This window comes from Taudactylus pleione, unplaced genomic scaffold, assembly GCF_031769625.1.
Source record: "Taudactylus pleione unplaced genomic scaffold, aTauple2 ptg000040l, whole genome shotgun sequence".
Taxonomy (NCBI): domain Eukaryota; kingdom Metazoa; phylum Chordata; class Amphibia; order Anura; family Myobatrachidae; genus Taudactylus; species Taudactylus pleione.
Window position 1 is genome coordinate 18,235,078 of NW_028284442.1, and position 21,623 is coordinate 18,256,700.

General features: G+C 41.0%; 1 protein-coding gene across 2 annotated transcripts; it reads right to left on the reverse strand.

The window, feature by feature from the left end:
- Positions 1-1,078: 1,078 nt before the first annotated feature.
- MRPL42 (mitochondrial ribosomal protein L42) lies at positions 1,079-21,096 on the reverse strand. Of its 2 annotated transcripts, XM_088454570.1 has the most exons (5): positions 20,856-21,080; positions 17,720-17,780; positions 14,318-14,402; positions 6,062-6,219; positions 1,079-1,476 (listed from the first exon to the last, which is right to left on the reverse strand). In XM_088454570.1, the coding sequence occupies exons 1-5, from the start codon at positions 20,962-20,964 to the stop codon at positions 1,431-1,433; spliced, it is 459 nt and encodes a 152-aa protein (XP_088310696.1). In that variant the 5' UTR covers positions 20,965-21,080; the 3' UTR covers positions 1,079-1,430. The 2 variants fall into 2 exon arrangements, with proteins under 2 accessions (XP_088310696.1, XP_088310697.1); XM_088454571.1 differs by lacking the exon at positions 6,062-6,219 and having other exon boundaries at positions 20,856-21,096.
- Positions 21,097-21,623: the final 527 nt, after the last annotated feature.

The window sequence follows — 21,623 nt, forward strand, 5'->3', positions numbered from 1 at the left end:
TTTGCGCAATTACTGTATTATATTTTTTTGTATGTTATAATATTTGTGTATTAAAAAGATATAGGATGACACAAGAACACTTTTAAACCAATTTATTTCTTTATAGATCTATATTGTTATTTTTTCAGTCTGCAAGCTAATACAGGGTGTTTCACTCGCTATTGGCCCCAAAGTTTTTCTTATAACTTTTAAAATAATTGACGTCATTTAGTGAAATGTGACACAGACATACCTTGGTCTATGAGAAACATGAGGAAGTCATAGCAAGTGTTGAAAATGTTCACCATTAGCATCCAGACCAGCTGTTCACACATGCACGAAGTGAAGGCCAGCCGTTCTCCACCCTAGTCAGCAGTGCAGTCCAAAATTGAAATAGAGGAACCACACCAACTGCCAGTGAGGATGGCAGTTGGTGTGGTTCCACTATATGAATTTTGAACTTAGCTGCAGCCCCACCTCTGGAGCCGGCCACTACTAGTCAGTGGTGTTGTGTACTGAGGCGTCCACATTTATCATGTCTGTGTGTTACATGCCGATATAAACCTTTATCGGCTCAGTTATCCAGTACGTCTAGAAATAAATACATGTTGTTGAGCTATGTACCGATTCATATCGGCACATAATCAGACATGAGGTGAGGCTGTGTAAAATTTCACTAAACTATGTCACTTACTTTTTAAACGTTATAAGAAAAACTTTGGGACCAATAGCAGGAGAAACACCCTGTATATTTACAGTTTTTATGGTGTTCTTTATTAATGTGCTTTTTTGATAAATATTGATATTACACACACTTGTAGAGCATCTATTTTTTTTTTTCCAGCTGCCACTAGCGCTGCTGTTTGTTCTTTTCTCCATACAGTTTAAGGCAGATGAAAATACATGACTGCTGTTTTTTTTTTTTTTTTTTTTTTTTAAATACAGTTATTTACCCATTTAAATTTCCTTCTTTTACTAGTCTTGTGAACTGTCCTCGTCACACGAATCCACTAAGTATATTAATAAAACATAATGTAGAATGATACAAGGGCAGTTGGGTATTACCTGTTAGTCAATTGTGCATTACAGATAGACTATCTACATGCAAAAATGCTTCTTTATTCATACATTCAAAAAACAAAGTTTATATAAAGCAGTAATGGAAAGTCTTGATAAAACAGAAGGAGTACCATTTGATATTTTGTCTTGTAAGTGAGATGGACACACAAAGCATATATTTCAAGTTAAGAGGAAATCTTAAGTCTGTAAAACAAATCAGTTCACCTACAGATAACACAATACATTATACATAAAGGTTGAGGAAAAAAAAAAGTGTACTTTATTAAGCATTATTGTTCGTAGCTTTTTGTTTGTTTTGAATCAATGCAGATATTGGTTTATTTGGAATGAGGGCATTCTGTAAATTCCAGACAGGAAGTTTCCACATAAATTTAGCGGTCCTTGGGGTGGTCTTTCTTCATTCGTCTTTTGTGATATCTAAAAATGAGACAAATATTAGAGTAAAACACAATAACAAAAATAAACTAATACCTGTACTTTTAGGTTTTTATTACCTTTGGAATGAAACGATTTGTTGTGAATATCTATAGTCTAACTGTAAAATGTCAATTTAAATTAATTCTTAAGCAGAAAAATAAATAAAAAAATTTTTGTTTTGTTTTAACTTTACCTACATCAGGAATTTTGAGAAATGTTTATGCTACTGAAAGCAGGGAAGCCACTGTTAGAAAACAAAAATGGTATTTCTTGTACATTTAACCTGGCTGTCTCTGTAGGACAGCCCAGGTCAATAGCAGTTTCATTTATAGAGGGTAAGCAATGGCTATTATGCCTAAGTAAAACTTCTACATGACAATTCGTATAAATATAGACAACATTATAATATGCAGAAAACTAGCCATCACAATGGAGAATACTGTAAGATTTTTTTTACAAAAAGGTAAAACTTCTAGAGTTTAAATAAATAAAAAAGGCAATTAACTAAAGGAGGACAGACCATAATAACCCTTAAAAGTGTAGGTCTGTCCTTTAGAAAAAAATTGCATGAAGGCTAAGCTGTCAGTGAGAAGTTTCCTACATCATCAAAAAACACTTGGAAGCTGGAGGAAAGTCTAAGAGGAAGACGTCTGGTAGACACAAAGCCACAACAGAATTAGGAGACAAGTTTGAGGGTTAACAGCTTACATGAATAGGCGGCTCACAGGACAAGAGTTCCAAGCACAGCTCAACAGTGGCTGAAATAAGCAGGTCTCAATTTAAAGATTAGACTTCGAGCTGCAGGTTTGACAGGTTGAGTGGCAGTAAGAAAGTAATTGGTAAGAGGGCAAAATATGAAAATAAAGGCTTGCTTGGGCCACGAAACACCACCAGTGGACTACTGAAAACTAGAAGAACGTATTTTTGACCAATTAATCAAAAATGTAAATCTTTGGTTCATCACGCAGGGTTTTTGTACATCATCAAGTAGGCGAAAGGATGGTTCCACAGTGTGTGGCACCAACTGTCAAACATGGAGGAGGAGAATTAGTGGTCTGGACATCTTTAGCAGGATCTTGAGTTGGCAACTTGTACAGAGTGACAGATACCATAAACAAAAAGTTCTAACAGCATTTTACAGCACCATGCAATACCCTCTGGTCTACACCTGGTTGGTACACTATAGAGCAAGACAGTGACCCAAAACATACATCCAGGCTAGGTGAGAATTGTTGGAAATATATGTGTACAGGCTTGCTGATGTAGAAGAATTTCTATACACCAAAGCGGATGCCTTGAGACAATTAACAGCCCAGTCACTAAACCAGTGGAGTTATCTGATTGAAGTTAAAGCAGATACAGCTGTACCCACTGTTATACACACTGGTAGATTGTGCGGGGTGTCATACAGATGCGCCCAGTTAACATTGTGGTTGATCGCACCACAAACGTGCACATGCGGTTCCCCGCTACTGCATAAGATAAGGTACGCTATGGCGTGCATTGCGATCGCACCTTGCAATCCTATGGAGGCGCGGGCACCAAAGCAGTGCGCGTGTCTCACGCTATGTGTGCCGTGATTTGTCGCGCCAGCGGCAAGGATGTAGCTGGGCATATCTGTACATCTCTCCAGCCAGTAAGTGTATGCAGGTAGCAGTGTAGGATCACTGGAAAAGTGTTTATGTCACAGGTCTCTCTGGAGCCAAGTGGAAGACTATGGTCTCCCACTGTTGCGCTCTAACACAGTGACAAGATGATGCTGCGAACGCGCAGTACTTAAGTCAGCAGCCACCTTGGAAGAGGGAATAAAACCTCCCTGGAGGAGTTACATGTAGTCTGCGCAGTAGCACATTCCACCTTCAACAAGAACCAACAGTACCTTCAATTAATGGACTGGAAAGCACAATCTAAATACTTAAACCCCATCTAGCTGGTTTGGAATGAACTGGGTAGTAGGATGAAGCAAAGCAACCTACAAAATTAACACAGTTGTTGGAACTTCTGTAACAGTGTTGAGAAGAACTTCCTACAGAATATTTGATTTCCATTGTAGAAAGAATGCCACAAGTGAGTCTCATGGTCATATCTGCAAAGTAATTAACAATACTCTGAGGAGTCAAAATTGTAGACTAAATTTTGTTAATGATTCTAATCCAATTAAAATGTACTAGACGTGCGTGTGTGTGTGTATATATATATATATATATATATATATATATATATATACATACACACACACATACAGTCAGGTCCATAAATATTGGGACATTGACAGAATTATCATAATTTGTCCTCTATTCACCACCACAATGGCTTTGAAATGAAACAAACAAGATGCGATTTAACTGCAGACTTTCAGATTTAATTTGAGGGTAATTACATCCAAATCAGGTGAACGGTGTAGGAATTACAACGGTTTCTATATGTGCCTCCCACTTTTTAAGGGGCCAAAAGTAATGGGACAAACTAAACAATCCTAAATCTAACTTTCACATTTTAATACTTTGTGGCAAATCCTTTGCAGGCAATTATAGCCTGAAGTCTGAAACGCATAGACATCACCAGACGCTGGGTTTCATCCCTGGTGATGCTCTGCCAGACCTCTACTGCAAATGTCTTCAGTTCCTGCTTGTTCTTGGGGCATTTTCCCTTCATCAAGTGAAATGCATGCTCAAATCGGATTCAGGTCAGGGGATTGACTTGGCCATTGCAGAACATTCCACTTTTTAGCCTTATATAACTCTTTGGTTGCTTTTGAAGTATGCTTCGGGTCATTGTCCATCTGCACTGTGAAGCACTGTCCAATGAGTTCTGAAGCATTTGACTGAATATGAGCATATAATATTGCCCGAAACACTTCAGAATTAATTCTGCTGCTTTTGTCAGCAGTCACATCATCAATAGATACAAGGGAACCAGTTCCATTGGCAGGCATACATGCCCACGCTACCACCACCATGCTTCACTGTTGAGGTGGTATGTTATGGATCATGAGCAGTTCCTTTCCTTCTCTTCCCATCACTCTGGTACAAGTTGATCTTTGTCTCATCTGTCAATAGGATGTTGTTCCAGAACTGTAATGGCTTTTTTAGATGTTGTTTGGCAAACTCTAATCTGGACTTCCTGTTTTTGTGGCTCACCAATGGTTTACATCTTGTGGTGAACCCTCTATGGCCCTCATTCAGAGCCGTACGCTCTGAATGAGGGCCGGGCTCAATTTTCATGGAGCGTCCTCCTGGACGCTCGTATAGCTGTGGGTCACCACCCACAGGCTATACGAGCGTGCATTGTGATGGCCGCGATGGTCGAGACCATCGAAATTGCGAGCCGAAGCCTGCGGTTGAGGTTTTCAACCGCAAGCTCCGGAGTGATTTTGGCTCTATCAGAGCCAAAATCACTCCCACTGACATCACTAGTGATGTCAGTGGGCCGGCTTCTGACGGGAGGCGTTCCCGTGGGAACGCCCCCGTCAGGGAGGCACGCCCCCGGCACGCCCACCAAAGGGGGCGTGCTGTCAATCAACATTGACAGCACGCCCCCTTTGATCGGACACAACGAGCGAAGGACTTTCCTTCGCTCGTCGCGTCTGGCGCATGCGCACGACGGAGCTCCCTCCGTCGTGCGCATGCTCAGTCCATAACATCGACCCACTTGCGAGCAGACAGCCGCTCGCGAGTGGGTCTGAATCAGGCCCTATATTCACTCTTGTGAAGTCTCCTCTTGATTGTTGACTTTGACACATATACACCTACCTCCTGGAGAATGTTCCTGATTTGGCCAACTGTTGTGAAGGGGTTTTTCTTCACCAGGGAAATAATTCCTCTGTCATCCACCACAGTTGTTTTCCGTGGTCTTCCGGGTCTTTTGGTGTTGCTGAGCTCTCCGATGCGTTCTTTCTTTTTAAGAATGTTCCAAACAGTTTATTTGGCCACACCTAATGTTTTTGCTATTTCTCTGATGGGTTTGTTTTGATTTTTCAGCCTAATGATGGCTTGCTTCACTGATAGTGACAGCTCTTTGGATCTCACATTGAGAGTTGACAGAAAATGATTCCAAATGCAAATGTCACACCTAGAATCAACTCCAGACCTTTTACCTGCTTAATTGATAATGAAATAACGAGGGAATAGCCCACACCTGTCCATGAAATAGCTTTTGAGTTGATAGTCCCATTACTTTTGGCCCCTTAAAAAGTGGGAGGCACATATTGAAACTGTTGTTCCTACACCGTTCACCTGATTTGGATGTAATTACCCTCAAATTAAATCTGAAAGTCTGCAGTTAAAGCACATCTTGTTTGTTTCATTTCAAAACCATTGTGGTGGTGAATAGAGGCCAAAATCTGAAAATTCTGTCAATGTCCCAATATTTATGGACCTGACTATGTATGTATGTATGTATGTATTTTAAACAACAGAATGCCCTTAATAGTTCATTCACTATGGTCAACAAGTTCAAGTAACTCTGCGAAATACATTAGTTACCTAGTACAGTAATATATGCATAACTACCTAATGTTTCAATTTGATAAATGAATACAAAAGTAGGGCAAAGTAAAAAGATTATGTTAGTGGCTCTAACTTACTGGCCAACAGGATACCATCGATGTTTGGTGGTGTAGAACATTTTGCTGAGCTCCTCAATGGTTGGTGCAGGTTTAGGATCTGTATTACTCAGTTTTGCTTTTAGAACAAGCTCATGTGATTCCTCATGGTTGTATAGAGGATCTCGCCGAGGAATAGGCTGGATAGGAAAGTTGTTACAAATTTATGTGAGATTCTGATTTCCAAAAATGCTGTTATACAAGAAATACTACCCATAGTACATCAGAGAAAACAAATGAAAAGGATTCCGTTCAAAGTGTTGACACTACATAGAAATGACAACATAGCCACCCCTGCTAGATCATCATAAATGGTCTGAACCTGAGTTTTAAGGAAACCGGGCACATGTGATTCTGCATTAAATGCATGGGGGAAAAAAAAAGGTGTATACTCCTGCTCATAGGTAAAGTTGTACACATCTTGCTGCTCGTCTTCCTCACTGGAGCTTCTATAGTGACTACAAGGCGACATACTGTACAGATGGCAGCTGCATTTTAGTCCCTAGCTCACACATAATCAGATCACAAACATAAAGAAGTAGCACGAAAAACCATCTCAGTCTAGCCATTGGACCTAGAGTTTAACTGTTATTACTGTTGCCATCTCTACTCCTCTTCTGATCTGCCCATCTTCCTTGGTGGCAACAGAACCTATGTGAACATGGGGAAAATCTCTGGCTCCTGGTTTAGCAGAGATCATGGTGACAAAGAAAAATACCTGGCACACAGCTACTCTGAGCTAGCAAGTCACCTGTGGAGTGCCCCTACATGACAAGAGCGAAGTTCAGCTGTGTTATATGATGGACAGTTGTGGTTGCCAGCAGCAGAGTGTCTTGATATTTCTATACTGACTGGTTCATCTTTCACGTCATCACCTTCCGTTGATTCTCCTCATTCAAACTATATCACAGCTCCAGTAGCTGCACAGAAATGCCAGATTCCAATGTTGGTTTTAATTTTGATAACTGATAATGCTTACTTCTGCCTTCAGGCCACAAACATTTTCCCCATCACAAGCTACAATTGTAATTCCAATACCAGATGTATCAATTGTTCCCCACATGTCTTATATTGTAGGCTTTAGGCAGGGCAATTTTAAAATTCTGTTTCATGTCACTGTATGTTATTTGTATCATGATCCTCTCAACATACAGTGCTACATAATACACTGGTGATTTGGAACTAAAAGATAATACATTTAAATGTGGTTTTTCATTTCAGTTCTTCCACCATATGGTGAGTTATGCGTTGAAAATACTCATACTCCTTTCACTTCGCACCCCGAATTTTGTACAAGGGTCCATCCTGATTGCGATTTCAGACTGGTGGCACGGCCCGGGTTATTGCCAGGTCAATTACATCACCACCATAATGTGCCGAGCCGGGGCTTGGAGATGAGATCTCCAAGCGCCGGTTCTTCCTATGCTGTGAAAGGGACCCGGGTCACCCGTTCACAGTGCACCACGAGCCGGAATGAACCCATGTTCATCCCTGCTTGTTACCCAGGTTATTTCAAATACGTCGTTTCACACTGCACAATAACCCAAGTTGCTGTGCGTTCACGTGAAAAAACCCAGGTTATTGTTGGCAGTGTGAAAGGGGCATGACTGAATAGCTGCAGCAGCTTTCCTGTGGGTACCCCCAACACCTGTTGGATGGGCTGGGATTCAGATACACTGTCTGTGGCAGGAGAATAAGTCACAGACACTGGTGAGGGATAATCTCCCATACTCACCTCTAATGTATTTCCAATATGGCAAAATTAGTATTTTATACATATAGGATCAATGGCAAGCTAAAAATACCAAGATACCCAGTGTCTTAAGCTCATTTGGATCATACTGTAGCAAGGCTGTATTACTATCTATCCAAAGCTGTGGTTGTGTGAACTGCATAAGCAGAGGTAGAAAGTTTCTAAAAAGACAAGCGTCCTGAAATCTACTACATATAGACATGCTTTTATTGCCAGTTTTTATAATTTTCATTATATTCAGTTCTTAAAAAATGCAGGGCACAATCCTTAACTGAATAGTTGGAGTTGCTCAGATTTCTGCACTGGCGGAAATAGAGAAATAGAGTATACAGCAAGACACAAACTGCAGACAGGGGCTCAGTGGCGTATAACGTCCAGATGTTTCCCTCATCGCCTCTCATTTCCCTGATGTAGCTGGGTATGAATGTCCCAGCTCTATATCATAGGCTGTACAGTTGTGGGACGTTTTTGTGGTGCCCTCACTATTTTGTGGAAGCACAATTTATTCAAAACCTTCCCCAGTGAAGTAGCGCGTCTCAATGGAAGGGCCACTACTATAGGTAAGGGGTTCAGGTGCTCCAAAAGGAGAAGCCTAGAAGTGGACTCGTACTCCAAATGGGTACAGACAGTCTTAGTGGCATATTTCAAGGACAAAATATATCCATGTAAGCATGTAAAACACAAAACTTCAACTAACATTTTTGTGGATATCAAAGTAACAATCTCTATAGGTGTCTGTATAACTGTCAAATGATTAGAAGATGCAGGGTGTTTCTGAAGAAGCCTCCATCCTCTCAGCACACTGCTTTTCTCTGCTGCAAGGGATTTATTTTGTCCAACCTGATTTTGCCGTAAAACTACATCTAGTGGCTAATTTGCCAAATTGCGCTGGTGTCCAGATATCAAAGGCTATTACATTTGGGCTTAAGACTGCTTCAAAAGGGGTTATCCGTCCCTATCAATATAAAACAATTACCATGTACAATATAGGATGTGAGAAGCAAATCTCAATCTAAAAAGATTACTCACTTTTACTAAATTATGAACGTTTAGAACTGCAGCATAAAATTTCAACATAAAGAATAAATTTATAACATGAACATCATGCATTAAAATAGCTATAAATGACTGCAGATATTTAGAATTGGAGGATAATACCTCTTTTCCGCCAAAAACCCAGGTCCGACCTGGGTTTTTGGACATGGTTCCAACCCTGGTCAGACCCATTTACACTGCACCTTTGATCTGGGTTACTCCCAGGTCAGCCCTGTTCACACTGAACTCAGGTCTGCCCTGCTAAACCTGTGAGGTCATAAAAAGTGGGAGGTGAATGCTCCACAACCACCAATCAGCTCATTTTAGGCATGACCAAGGTTGGATAACCCGGGTTGCACCGTTTACACTGCACCATTACCTGGGTCCATCCTGGGTCCAACCCTGGTAGCTACCTGGGTTGGATTGCAGGGTCACTTGACCCAGGTTATTTTTCAGGGACCCTTTTACACTGAGCTGCGACCCGGGTAGACCCAGCAAAAACCCAGGTTTTTGCTCTGGTGTAAAAGGGGTATAAAACAGTTAGTCTCGTGAAATACATGCAGATATTAGACTAGCTCAATAACAAGAATTGCCACACAAGGAACTAAAGGTGCGCATCCACTAGCAGATAGTGGAACAACAGTATGATTACAACATTGTAATCGTACAGTCGTTCCTCTTCCCCTGCAGTGCCTACACTGAAAGATATGTCATTCAGTGTAGGCACCATCCCTCATCCCTGAACTTGGTCAATCTGTCATTATTGGCAGACAGCATGTTCAGGCGATGATTGATGTCGGAAACGACCAGCGGTAGCGCTCATCACTGGCTGTGTTCAACATTTTCATTCCCGATTAATGAGCAATTACGATATCGTTCAATCGCTCATTTTAAATCGGCAAGTGGATACCCGCCTTAACACACAGTGCCAGACATTAGGAACAGAGCACAACCCAAAAACAATCAGAAGAATGGAGTATACAGACTCAATGATAGAATAATGTATGCTTAATAAATGTTGAATGGAGTTTAATTACATCTGATAATAAAGGATAATCTTTATTTATATCCTTTCTTTACTATACTACACTATGTACTATTGATAGCAGTCTAATTACTTTTGCACTATTTACCATTAATGCTATCTCCCGCACATTGTCGCCAATATTAGCAAAGTGTGTATGCACTTGCCATTGCCGGCACCCCGTTGGGTACTGTCGCTTACAAGGTCGGTACACACTAGACATCGTCTAGTGTGTACCAACCTTAAGTCTCCACCTGACCCTAGTACTTACCTCAGCAATCTGTCGGGATTCTGACAGGCGGGATACCGACTACATCACCACTTCTTTTCATTTAGTAGCCGATTCTGAGTCTGACACTGCGGTGATCACATTGGCATTTTGTGCAGTAGTCGAGTCTTGCACTTTATACTAATGCTAGAATCGGCACTTCCCCTGGTGTACAACAATACGTCTGAATGCAGAAGGGCTGGCATGCACACTTTGAGTTTGTGACATTGCAACCATCGGAAACACCATCGATTCTTGAACCTGCCCCATGCTAGATGCAGAATCTTCGCCAGAGCATGGCCTCAAATGGAGCCTGAAATCACTCCTGCGACACGCCCACTACACGTTCATAACACGCAAGATCAGCCTGTCTGCACAGCCACCTCCTAGTCACTGCCCAATATATTCAGAAGTCTGTGCGGCTCCATCGGTCCTGCAATTCTGCGCACAGACCCTGTGGGATGCATATGCCGAGCGACTATTTAGGGATTTACACACATGCAAAGTCACTAAAAAACTTGCCAACTTATGTGATCATTGGTATTGTATACAACTCAGAATCAGCCACAGTTGTAATGTTTTCATAGAACATTATACAACCAGATTTTTGGTTGAACATACAGGTTTAAATCAGCCATGCTTCTGTTTATCAAGTCCAATATAGAATACATTTTCACACATAAATTACAATTATAATTACTTGGTTTTCCATTAGAATAAGGATATGTGATAATTGGGTCAGGGGTGTGAATCTCATTAAGTCTCCAAATGCCATCAGTGCTGACAAATGTTATGTATTACAAATTCAGTTGTTATATAACAGAACCTGCTAGATCATTTGCAACATTTCTGTTGAATAACATTTCTTGCCAATTTATATTAGTATCTAAACTACCACATCTGGAGTTTAATTGCAGATAAATGCATTATGCTTTGTCATTTCTAAATATTGCCAATTGCATATTTCATTAAAATAAATCTTGATTTACAAAACAGCAGTTTTTCAAATCCCCCCATTATCATTTTTGTCGACATAATTTAAAACAGGACTATTATTAAATGCAAAACCAGATGTGTTTTGCACTTATTAGTAAATAACAGTAATATTAATAATAAACTCCTTAATGTTAAAGAGACTAAAGGAGCAGGGACACATTTGAGGAGCAGTTCAATCCTGAAGTGAAGGCACCAAAATAGATCTTCAATTTACAAGGACCTTCTATATCAGGCCTGGCCAACCTGTGGCTCTCCAGCTGTTGTGAAACAACACGTCCCAGCATGCTTTACCAGCTGATTGGTGGGAGGGTATGCTGGGTTTTGTAGTTTCACAACAGCTGGAGAGCCACAGGTTGGCCAGACCTGCTCTATATGATTGGAGGGACAGCAATATGTTCCTATTAGATGGTTCAGTTTAAATACATGAGAGTTTATGAATATAGCGGCTTTCTTTTCATGCATGCGTTCTTTATGTCCAACAGCTTAATTATATTCTCATATTGTATCAAGTGAACTATTATAATATTCACAATAGTCTGCTGTACATTTGAGTGCTATGCTGACCAAATAAGTTAATATACTTCAATATGAAGAATTTTCCTTTGTAATAGCTTGAATGTGTTACAGTTAATCATTGTTCAAATCTGTATAAACTAAAGTCAATGACTAAGCGTTTTTACCTACACAATGAAGTGTAAGTTTAAGTCAATAAACTAATACAGCTAAACATCTTATTTTACACAGCATACTTAAAGTTATGGTATCCATATGAATAAAAGGAAAATTCCTCCATTGTGTAGGTCAGATTTATGCTGCCTGACAACCAGGGGGTTTTTCAACTGAGCCCCAATATGTAGCTGTTCATTGTATGGGTAGTAACGGCTAACTAAAGTGGAAATCAGCTAACTAAAGAGTTAAGTTGGGTGCAGGGAATACCATTAGTAATGTATCAGACTCCTCAACCAGAGACTATCAGTGTGCACTAGTGAAGACATTGGGGGGTATTCAATTTGGGAGCGAAAAGCCCGTGCTAGACAATTTCGCTCCACATCGCAGCTTTTCCGGAGATAAAGTATTTGGCGCGTGCCCGCTTTATCACCGTATTCAATTAGGAAGTAGCGAAAACGGGAGCCGGCGGAAAGATAAGTATCACAAAAAATTCGGAAATGTCCCTGGGTCCCCCCTAAAGATGTCCAGACATGGGGGCTCACTATGGGTACCCCCATTTTAGCCTGAAGGAAGTTGGGGATTGTAATAGCCGTGACAGCTGCATAAATACGGCTATTGAAGAAGTGGTGAAGAATAGCACTTAGGTTTTGTTTTTTTGGAAACATAACTTGTTCCATCAAATTTGGGTTACATGATAATGGGTGCAAGCATATCTTAAAGTCCCTAAAATGATTTAAAATATTCTTCAAAAAATGCACCTGCCGCTACTCCGGCAATGAAGAAAACACCTGCCGCATATAAGGGAACCTCTCTGGATTTAATTTGACTGTTTTAGAAGTGTGTTCTGTATTTTTATTTTTTTTTCACCCCAAATTTAAAAAAAAAAAAAATGTTTTTTAAAAAAAATCTGGAAACCCTAAAAAATTACCTTTTTTTTTTTTTTTAACACATCTTTTTTAAGGGACATTCCCAGGGGTGCAGGCTATTTTTTTTTGTTTTTAAGCCTGCACTCCTAAACCCCAATTCTGATTTTTTTTTTCCGCCACCAAAAGGCTGGTGAAAATGTATCCCCGTTTTTTTACATTGACTTTTCGCACAAGCGAAAAGTAAATGTAATTGAATACGGGGATAATTGAAATAGGCGAAAATGGGTGCAGATTCCGACATTTTGCCTCAAATTGAATATGCACCGTGGGCCCGATTCAGACTTGGGAATAGAGTAAGATAGAGCAAGTAACTGTGCACCTGAACAAACCATGTTGCAATGCAAGGGGTGCAAATACGTACATGCAGGGTAAATACTGGCTGCTGTTGCATGTAGCCCACAAATGCTGGACAGCTTTATTTTTATACTGCAATTTAGATGTCAATTTAGACACAACCCTCCCAAATCTAAATCTCTCTGCACATTTTATATCTGCCCCACCTGCAGTGCAACATAGTTTTACCAAGATACACAGTTACTTGCTCTTACTTACTCTACTCCCAACTCTGAATCAGGCCCTATATACGGTCATATTTATCTCTTCACTGATTAAGTCAGAGCCCTTTAATCTACACTGCTGTGGTTATCTTTCCGCTCCTGATGGCTTCTTTCATCCTACAAGCCTGCACACTATAGGAACACACTCAGCTCTGCCTGCTTCTCAGGAGGACGACAGTCAGAACAAAGGTAAACGGGGACGCCCTTAGTGTCAGCCATGGGGGGTGGGGGGGGGGGGGGGGGTTGGTGTTAAGTTTAGGTAAAGTAGTGGGATTAGTGTTAGCTTTTTTTGGAGGTTAGGGTTAGGCACCCCTAGGTGGGAGGGTTAGGTTTAGGCACAAAGGGGGAAACTTAGGTTTAGGCACTAACGCGGAGGGTTAGGGTGCGCGGTGGGAGGGTTAGGCTGCAAGAAGGGAGGGTAAGTATACTTACCCAACCCCTGCCAGGATACCAATCATCGGGATGCTGCTCTTGGTATTCTGACAGGAGGCATCACATACCCATTCCGTGCCAAAGTTGTGCTCCAGCATTCATGATTCCCTGAATCCAGCTGGTCTGTATCCTGACTGTCTACAGTGTATTTGATCTTCCTCTTTGTCTTCTAGATACCCAACATATCTTGATGTTCCTTACTGAACATCCACAGTCAGTTTGTGACCCAGGCCCAGCTTATTGACCTCTCGTCGTACTCTACAGTGCCATGCCACATTTGAGAGCATGGCAGATGGCTGTGAAGACCCGAGCCCATTAGACTTTGCGCCTCTGCTATGGACAGCATGAATCATGATTGGCTTTAGTATATCCGCTAGACCAATTTGAAATCATGCCATTAATGTAATATCATACAGAAGCAAAATAAACATCTTTTGAAAGGAAACACACTATGGTTCAAACATATTTAGATTACATGAATATTAAACAACTTTGAAAATTAAATATGCTGACAAAAAAACAGACATATGTGAGTGTAGGAAAAGCAGCATCTCTCGCTGCACAGTTCCATGCTTTACCTTGGTATGCTCATAAGGAATATCCACTGAGGGATGGTAACAGACAATTGTTTTTCCATCTGATGACATGGCCAGTTCCACTTTGCTAAACAAGAGAGGAGGAAATCAGTTACATTTATTGCAAAAATAACATTGACTATACATACCAATTCTTTTGGCTACTAGAAGCTCACTTCCCTTGGATTCTGTATATCTATATCTTCTATTTATCTCAGTCATGCAGAACTCTTGGTTAAAAATGAAGCAAAATCAATAGGTTTCAATTAACATTCACATTACTTACAAAGGAAACATTTTATTTTACTTGAAATACAAAGATGATGAAATAATATTTATGGATGATATGGTTGCACACCATTTATCAATGCTTCATTAGTGTCCAATCTGTGGGTATACTGTGTATGTGTGTGTGTGTATATATATATATATATATATATATATATATATATATATATATATATATTTATATATATATACACATACACACACACACACACATATACATACATACACACTCTAGTGGGACAGGAGTAGGAGAATGAGTACGCGTTCCCTGTATAGCGCTGCATAATATTATAATTACATCTGGACAGCTACAATTGACAAAGTAGAAAGTCAACCACATGACATACAAGGAGGACAAGACATGCCCTTTACTACACTTTGAAAAAACAACATTAACTTAAACCTGAACCTACCCCTATTCTAATATTGGCCAAGCACATACCTCCCAGTGGGACAGTCCTAACTTGAGAGATCTGATCTGCTGTCACAATAAGGACTGACCTGTCACGATCAAGACTTAAATGTCCCGACAACATGGCAGTTGGGAAATTATAATAGAAAATAACCCCAGGTACAAGGCAGAAAGAGACATTTGTAAAGCTACAGCTTTAAGGGATTGCCAATCCTTTAATAGATAATAAAGAAAACAATGTTACTACAAACACTATTTAATATAATCAGCTACAGGTTAAACACATTTATTTCCAGAAATACACATTTAACTAAAAAATTTTTTTACATTTTATATAAAATATGCTGGTCAGAATAGTTGCATATACATATATACAAAATATACAATAAAAATACAAACAATTATAAAGCACCATATAAATCTAATACCTGATATTTTGCTCTTGTTACATTGTTGCATAATCCTAAACAAATCTGTAAATAGTATCAAAAAGGCCACACTGAGTCTGCAGACATTAATTGACGTATAATGTACTATTATATTTCTGCAGATCTGCCTTTATTACACTGTTGGTATAGCAATAGATAAATTGATAAACAATCCAAAAGGAGTTTCCCAGCTTGAAGAGGTAGTAAGTGAACAATTACCCAGTCTAGTAATGGGTCCACAAGTGAAACAATGCTTTGAATCAGAATGCAACAAACTGACAGCAAGAGCTAGTAAGTGCTGCCGACACATTTAATATACTCATTTGGAGCCAGCAATTGTTGCAATCTGATTCCAAGCCGACATTGTTTCAGTTATGGACCCATTACTAAATTGCTGACTTACTACCTCTTCCAGCTGGGAAAATCCTTTAGATTGTTTATTAATTTATCTATTGCTATACCAACAGTGTAAAAAAAACTAGCGACTGGTCATTTAGACATAAGCATGTATTTAAGGGAGATCTGCACAGACATAACAGTACATTACACTTTCTTCAATTAATGTCTGCAAACTCAGGGCCTGATTCATTACGGATAGCTATTGCAGCTCCGTAATCGCACGCAGGTCTGCTACGAAAATATGCTAATGAATGTTATCGCAATGCCAGCATAGAGACACCCAATGCCTCCCACTACTGTTATCTCACATCCGTAATACCTTGCAAACTTCCATAAACATCGGTAACATTGAGTACCATCAGTCCCTCACACAGAATTACAGCAGCCCTGTACTTACTTAGAAATTGCTGACCTCGTTGCACGCAGTAAGTACTCATGCTGCGTATGCAATTGCACTGGCTAATTTATGAATGCCCATGCAACAGCGTTCAAATGGACAGCTATGCCTACGTTTCTCTGCCCATCCCCCCCAGTCACCACCCAAAATGCTCACTGCCTTTTAATCACTCTTCTATGGCTCTCAGGGCCTGATTCAGAGCTGGACGATATTTGCGCTCGCTTGTCCAGAAAAAGGGGCTGGCTATTTAAATTGACCGTTCGCTCTTTGCGGTCTGTTGACGCCTCTATGTTTGAACGAGCGAACAAAACATGCAGACTTTTTTTTGTAAAAAACGCCCCCTGGCCGCTCGCATCATACGTCATCTCCGCTATTTATTAGATTAATCGAGTACATCGAAAGGCGAATGAACTGCTCGCTATTCATGTGGTTGCATTTTCCTACCGCAATCATGCGAGCAGTTCTGGCTAAAAGACACCCAACTGACGTGATCGGCTTTGTTAATTATGCACACCCTTAAAACGCCCATTTTGACCTTTTGGCACGCCTGCGTTCGGATCTCCACTCCCCGTTGTCAAGCACCTTCCCCTGTTACCACCCACAAACGCCTCATCCTGTCACTCAAATTAGCAGGCATTCGCTATTTTGCGAGCACACGATTTTCAGCCGCACTGACTGGTTCGCGCATGCGTACTAAAACCCATACACATGTGCGAACATCGCTCGGGGCGATGAGCTGCCGCTTACGAGCGGCTCTGAATCAGGCCCTCAGTGCGATCACAGGAAGTGCCTTTGCACACTTCGATGCATACGCAGTACGCAACAATCACCCGTCTATACGCTTTAGCAATAGCGATCCTTAATTAATCAGGCCCTCAGTATGGCTTTTTCAATACTATTTACCGATATCCTTAGGATTCTGCAACAGTGTAAATTTGCAAAACATCAGATTCTCCATTTATATGGTGCTTTGAGTAATGTAATATATATATATATATATATATATATATATATATATATATATTATATACACACACACACACACACACATATATACAGCTTTTCTGGTACCAGCATATTTTATATAGAATGTAAAAAAATAATGTTTATTCAAATGTATATTTGTGAAAACAAATTTCTAGTTAATCATATTAAATAGTGTTTGTAGTAGCGCTGATCTTTTTTTTTTTTTAGTTGAGAAATTATGGTCATCCACTGCTGTCCTGAGCACACCTGTCACTGGTGTGCAGGCAGTAAAAGTTTTAAATAAGGGGGACCGACACTGGAAGATTCACTTTACCTATTGTCCTGATCAAACTCCATTCTTTCACTAGAATATGCCGTCCCCTGAAGGACATCACCAGAATCTGTGGCTGTAAATGAAAGGCGGTGCAAAGTGGAGGGGAGTGTAGCCTACAGGCTTAGACCATAGGAAACGGAAAAATTATATCAAGTATTTATAGGCCTATTAAATCACATACCAATTGTAATCATCAGGAAGTACTGAATACGTAGAACTTTGACGAGTTGAAATTCTGTGGTCTGCGGAGAAAACACAAATTGATTAGGTAAAATCCATTTTAAAAAAACATTGAAATAATATTTTTATGAACATCAACAGATGTTTTACAATACTTGGCTTTATTAAGTTTGCAGCAAACTGCATGTGAACTAGGACTGCACATATTAAAAGTAACTGGGTGAATACATCTTCAGTCCCCATTCAGGATATGTGTTATTCTGTTAGGGATCTCCTATGTACTTAGGCCCATATTCAATTTGAGCTGAGCCGCGATACTTTTTCGCCTCCTGGACTTTTCGCCTACACCGCCTGTTTTTCAGGCGGAAAAGTATTGCGCACGTGCCCACGTATCGTCGTATTCAATTTGAAAGTAGGCGAAAACAGGACCCGGCAAAACTTAAACAAGCGGAAAGTACTGTCAGTTTTGGGGAAATCAGCCTGACACCCCCCAAAAAAATGTTCTGACATGGGGGTTCCCTATGGTACCCCTCGATTTGGCTTGCTGAAGGTATATGGTGTTTTTAAACGGGCTCAATAGCTGCTAAATAGCGTTTTTGCATAAGTGGTGAAGAATAGTATTCTGGAGGAGTTTTTTGCAGAAAATAACATATCCCAGCATATTTGGGGTACTTGAAAATGGGGTCAGCATATTTTAAAGTTGCTAAAGTTAAGTTGAAAAAAAATCATGAAAAACCCACCTGCCACAAGCCCCTGCAAAGTATAAAATACCTGGGGCATACTTGGGGACCCTCCCAGAGTCAAGTTTGCTACTTTTTATCTCTGTCCCCCAACATTTTTATTTTCGTCCACAAATTCAAAATGATTTTTTGGGGTGTCCTTAAGTGTTTTTTAAAAATTCTTTAACACAGTTTACCTTTGGGGGACTGTCTGGAGGCTGCAGGGGGTTCCCGCAACGTTGCACCCCAAAACCCCAATTTTTTCCGCCTGCTATTCATAGGCAAATCTTTTTCGCCTATTACATTGCATTGACTTTCTGCCTAGGCGGAAAGTTGTTCAAATGGAATACGGAATAAAATCAAAACAGGCGAAAATGACGTCATTGGTGAAACTTTTCCGCCAAAAACATGCGAAAATGGCTTTTCGCCTCAAATTGAATACAGCCCTTAGCCTATGTGAAGAATAGCGTTCACTATAAACATGGTTATCCTCACATAGTAAAAAGGCAATATACTAAGCTTGTGGTTGCCATGAAGGGCTGGGTAGAGCGATTGTGGATACATGTGGTTGGAGATGATTGGGCATACTTGGTGTGTATCTCTACTTCACACAACCCCCTGAAACCAGTTTTGTGTGGACCTCGCACTTCTTATCCCTTTATCCCAGTCACACCTTTACACCAATTCTGGCAGATAGAACAATACACACTCACTTATTTTTATTATTTGTTTTTTTCAATAGTTTACACATTTGTTCCAACAGTTTACTCACTACTGCTGACACCAGATTATCCCTCACTATATTTCTCTAGAAGTCCTACCAAACTTTACCAGAGAAACAAACCCAACACCTACTACATGTATACACAATCACTCCACCCATGTGTGATCAGCAATGATTTATGTACCATTTAACAAAAAAAAAAAAAAAAAAGGAGCAAATACCAACTCAAATTTTCTGCATGGGACTATTGCTTGTAGCATTTTACACCTGAAGGCAAGATTCTGATTTGCTAGTCCATATAGGGATAAAGTGTGGATTTTATCCCACATGGCTACCTCATAAATAGGTTTAAGTGATGCAGATACCTTTACACTCCAAGGGATGTATTTAGAATTGGTGCAAGGTGTGCTGGGCACACGGGTCCCTGGGTCCAGGGGGGGGCCCGAACCGCACACCCATAGTATACTTACCTCTCCGGAGTCCCACGTCAGTGCCTGCACTGCAAAAAAAACAGCAGGAGAATGGCTGCTGGCCATTTTCTGTCGTTTCGCAGTACAGGGAAAATGGCCGCCGTGGAGAGGAGGGGGCCCGTGACGGAGACTGCACACGGGCCCCCTCCGCTCTATAAACGCTCCACTGTCCAAGACACGGACTGCTCTGGTTTGTCAGTGCATTTGTAGCTCTGTTTGCATAGCTACACAGCGAGATCAATTAGCTGCAGGGTATAGCAGGTGGCTAATTGAATTCTACCCGTATCGGCTGATTCTGAGCTGGGAGCAAAGCAAAAAAAAAAAGCAAGTTACTTTGTATCTTGACAAAACCATGCTGCACTCACTGCAGTTGGTGCAGATTTAAAAATGTGCAGTGATATATGTTGGTGATACACCTTTATATATAATTTACCATCAGACAGACCAATTAGCTCACATTGCCATACATTGTCAGTTGGTCTGTGTCCGAGTATAGCTAGCTACACACTATACAATTATTGGGCCTATTTGCCAGTGATTGGGTGATCGGCCCGATTTATTGTATAGTGTATATGAACGATCGTTTTAGCGTTCCGCCGATAAAATGGTTAAAAAAACGTCTAAACACATTCTTTCGATTATCCAATCGGCCAAGAACAAAAATTTTGGCCTCAATTTCCCGATATGGAGCAGTGTGTGTGCATTTTTGATATCTGCTGATAATCTTATGTTTTCCTGTCACTATGTCCTGTTACATCCTCCTTGTCGGTCGTCGTTGCCGGCATTGGCAAGTGTGTATGCACTTGCCGGCACCGTCGCAGACAAGGTCGCTCCATACACACATCGTCCAGTGTGTACGGGGCTTTAAGCAATCTGTAGCTCTCCAGCTATTGTGTAACATTTTGGGGGAATATGGATCAAGTCTTCTAAAGTGTGAAGAGGACAAGCTTCTACATATCAATCTATAGAATGTACTTGAAAAATAGTAGCTAGAAGCTGAATGGTTGCTATGGACAACTCAATTTGCCCTCTTCTATAATCTTTAGGAGGCTCAGGCTTTACACATCTGCTCAGACTGCTCCCAATCACAGCACGCTACAAGCCTCTGTCACGGCGGAATGGCCACCTGCTCTACCACACAAGCTAAGTCCTTGGGTATCGCGCGCACGGCGGACAGTCTCGGTGACCGGTCCCAGGTAACACACGCTGCTGCCGCCGCCTTACCTCCCATATCCCCTGCCACGTAACCAGATGATCCAGCCAGAGGAGAGCTGCGGAGACCACGCCAGGCGCTCTGCGCTGCCCGGTACCCTCTCACTACGGCGGCCGCCATGATGCAGGGAGGAGGCGGGGACAGTCAGTGTCTGAACTTGGAAACATCCGGGTCAGCTGACAGCCACCTGCTCCTCCTGAGTCCTGAGTGCTTCTGGCCGCTGAGCTGTGCTCACAGTGCTGCTGCTGTGTAACTACAATTACATTATGGTGGTATGAGTACTAATGATGGCTGCGTTCCCGTAATATAACTGGTAGAGCACAGGTCGGGAAAAGTAACAGGAATTGTGCTTCTGTGGGTGAGAGAAATTAGTGACCTCAGGCTGTTCTGGCAGCTGCAGGAAGCAGTGCACAGATGTGGGATATTGCACTATTCTTTACCTGATATTGTAGCCATGCGGAATATACAGTGATCACACATTCAAAATGTATCTCATGGAGCCAACCAGTGCAACTTTTGGCCCCATAGCAAAATTGTAATTCGCTCCCCATCGATAACACTCCAGTCTCCGTGACCCCCTTCCCCATGCTCTCATAGAAGTAGACCATGAGGGCTCTATTGAGTTTACACAACGATGGATCCTATGAGGGCTCTATTGAGTTTACACAACGATGAATCCTATTGGCCTAATTCAAAGGTGCACACAAACCGAATGGTTCACATACATCTTGGGTGTTTGTGTAACTCATACCCGCCTACTCTCCCTCAACAGCCGGGAG